This window comes from Hoplias malabaricus, chromosome 15 (genome assembly GCF_029633855.1).
Source record: "Hoplias malabaricus isolate fHopMal1 chromosome 15, fHopMal1.hap1, whole genome shotgun sequence".
NCBI classification, from domain to species: Eukaryota; Metazoa; Chordata; class Actinopteri; order Characiformes; family Erythrinidae; genus Hoplias; species Hoplias malabaricus.
In genome coordinates, this window is record NC_089814.1 from 19,378,338 (window position 1) to 19,381,609 (window position 3,272).

At 36.0% G+C, this 3,272-nt stretch overlaps 1 protein-coding gene across 1 annotated transcript; it reads right to left on the reverse strand.

The window, feature by feature from the left end:
• Positions 1-367: 367 nt before the first annotated feature.
• Positions 368-1,336, reverse strand: LOC136668032 (odorant receptor 131-2-like). Its single transcript, XM_066645278.1, has one exon. The coding sequence runs from the start codon at positions 1,334-1,336 to the stop codon at positions 368-370; it is 969 nt and encodes a 322-aa protein (XP_066501375.1).
• Between the last annotated feature and the right edge of the window lie 1,936 nt (positions 1,337-3,272).

A 3,272-nucleotide genomic window follows, 5' to 3' on the forward strand; every position in this document is an offset into this window, starting at 1 on the left:
CTAAATTTACAACCTCCTTCATAACTATTGTATATATTTAAAACATCTGTGACGTTCCTCTTATTTTTATTGCTGGTTTTATTTATTTTCTTATTTGTATGCAAGGCCAATTCCAATGGTGTTTTGTGTTTTTTAATGGTGATTTAAAATTCAGCAGAAATACATATTACAGTTTGCTTTTGTTTGATGTTAACACACTTCTGTTTTTGTTATATGTACAAATGCCTGTATGGTAAAAACATATTTCTTAATTTGTGATTATTATGCAATATCATTTTAATGTCTTTGAGCATAAATTACAATGTATGCAATCAAATTAAAAGCATGATTTTATATACATATTATGGTTGTAGTTTAGTCCTGCATGTCAAGACTCATTGACCAAAGGCTTTATTTTGCTACTACCACCGAAAAAATACAATTTGAACAAGGGTCTAACAGCATCATCTCTCAGCCCATAGATGAGAGGGCTCAGGCAGCGAGGCAGGATCAGGACAAAAAGAAAGTTCAGATATAGCAGGTTAATATACAGAGAGCTAAAACTACCAGTCAATATATAAAGTTCTCTTTCTATGTTCGTAAATAAAAAAGAGGTGAGAGACAGTCCCAGTTGAAATAAATGCAGCAGCACAGTCCTGTAGGCTTTCCTAGCTGAATCTTTACTGGAGGACACAGACCTAGAAGTGATCATAATGTTGATGTAAGTGTAGATGATGATCAGTGTCACTGACACAAAGTAAAACATATTCAGTGCATTAAACAAACCGAGTTGCCATGATTTCATGAAAAGCCTGTCCCTGGAGCAAAATACATTTATGGTTAAAAAGTTAGGGTCCATTATTGCTGCAAAGAACAAGTCAATCATGGGGTTAATAGAACTAATACACCACATTAATACAATTGCAAGATAAGTCCTTTTCTGAGTGGCTATTTCTGTGTGTCTTAGCGGGAAACATATGGCCACATAACGCTCTAGTGACATTACAGCCAAGTTTAAAGGAGTGTTACGGAATGTTGCACTTGAAACAAAAATTATAAAAGCACAGGCAGCTGTGACAACCTTGAGAAAAGCGAAGGCAAAATAATACAACAAAGGAGAAACAAGAAGTTGAACTGAGTCATTAAGAAGCATGTGGCCAAAGAGAATGTAGCGTGAAGTCTCTTTAAAAGTCCTCTTACTCCTGAGAACATAAAACATGACCCCATTTACATACAAAAAGAACAGAGTCATAAACATTGCTACAGCAAGCTTGAGTATTGGCCCCTCATTCCGCAAGTCATCTAGTTGTTGCTGTATTATCCAAACTTCAACTGCGCTTCCATTAAAAAGTGCCATAAGCTGCATAAATATTTATATTAGTATGAATTATGATAATGTCTATGCTGATATTTCAATACATGTATATGTATCAGTACAGACTGAGGCACCTAAAGTTACCAACAGTTGTTACACAACAATACAAAAAAAGAACTGAAAATCTTATTACAGATCACGTGTATTTCTAAATATTAGTTTGTACAAAATAATGGCACTGTTCTCTCTCAGTTCAGAGTGAACCAGAAGAACCCTGATGCACTGGATTTTATAACAGTCCATGACATCAAACTAAGCCAGTACCAGAATGAGAGATGATGAATATGAAGGTGATCACACACCAGTGGGATACAGAACCCACCAAAACATTAAAAGAGCAAAGACGGCTCAAATCCCCAACCCAGGGACTCTGGACCTGTTGTAAAACTATTTCATTGCCATAGCCAATATTATCTACATTTTTCAGTTTCAGTTTAATGATTGATTTACATTTTTTTTCACCCTCTTCATTTTGCTGATTAGTTTTGGATGTTGTAAAATGTTCCACTGCAGTTATTTAAGTTACAAACACCTTTTATGCAAACGATTATATAATTTTACACATTCTTCCTTGATACAAGACTCCATCTACTCAAAAACCTTGGTTTCTACCCTTGTTATGAAGAAGAGGGATAACATTACACCTGTACTGTCTTCTCTGCATTAGTTGCCAGTGAAGTTCTGGATTGATTTTATTGTTGGTTTATAAGGCTCTACATGGGATGGCAACCAGCTAGAGCATTTTAAGTTGCAGCACTTAAACTCTGGAACATGGAACATTCACTGACACCCTCACACCTATGGACACTTTTTTGTGTAGCTAATCCATGGGGACACAGGGAGGACACCCCAAACTCATCACAAACAGTCATCCGGAGTGGGATTCAAACCCCCAACCCCTGGTTCCTGGAGCTGTGTGACAGCAACACTACCTGCTTCGCCACCGTGCCACCCTTTATTGTAATTAATGAATGATTTAAAAATAATAGTTATTTTAAACTGGTAATACAGTATTTGCAAAATACATGAACAGATTTCTGCTTTGCCATTTTTAAAAAAGGCTACTGACAGGCACTGACCATCCAGATGGCAGTTGGCTTAATAAATGTCTGACAACAAAAATGTTTTATCTGATTTACTACAATCAAAAAAGGATTTACAAGTGCAAACTGGTCCCCCGGCATCTGCATTTTGGTTTCAGAAAGTTGGCCATCCTACGCATATGGTGTATGGGTAGTGTAGGGGGTATAGTGAGTATCTTGACATCGAGTGTCATTTCAAGACAAAAATAAAGTAAAAAAGGTTAACTGAATGTCTGTTACAATCCTTAATTTAACCTAATTGAAAAGCCACTGATGCACTAGTTGAGATAGCATTATGCTAGCAGAGGAAACTTGATTATTCATGAATGTAAAGGAAGCCTGCTGAAAAAGCCAGTAAAAATGTTCATTCATTAAACACTGCAGTATTTAGGGCAGACTGAGTTGATGTTATGGTTCTTTCCTGACATTAAGACTGTATATTTTTAAGATACCTGTATATAACGATTTATTAGTTGTTCATAACACAGTTTTGGTTTTCTCCCTGTAGATGGGTATTAAATGTTCTATGTAAAGGCAGGAGCTCCTTGCTTTGTGTAATCTCTACCTCGTCAAAAATATTTGCTGCAGTGTGACAATTACCCCAAGCCCCCCTGGTTAAAGCTTAGTCCCTCTAATCATTCATCTCTAGTGAAAGCCCTGCTTTGGAACAACCTTCCTTTTTACATAGAATATTCTGCTACATTAGAAATTTTTTAGACAAACGTTAAAACCTTTTTCATTTGCCCAGGCTTTTAACATTTTTTAGAGTATTAATTGTATTAATTGCTTTGTTTTGTCTGGTGTCGGTAAAGTTTTCTATTTACCAAATGATATTT

Bases quoted from the DNA above. Each gene is read 5' to 3' on its own strand.
- LOC136668032 (XM_066645278.1), bottom strand. From the start codon at position 1,336: ATGGCACTTTTTAATGGAAGCGCAGTTGAAGTTTGGATAATACAGCAA.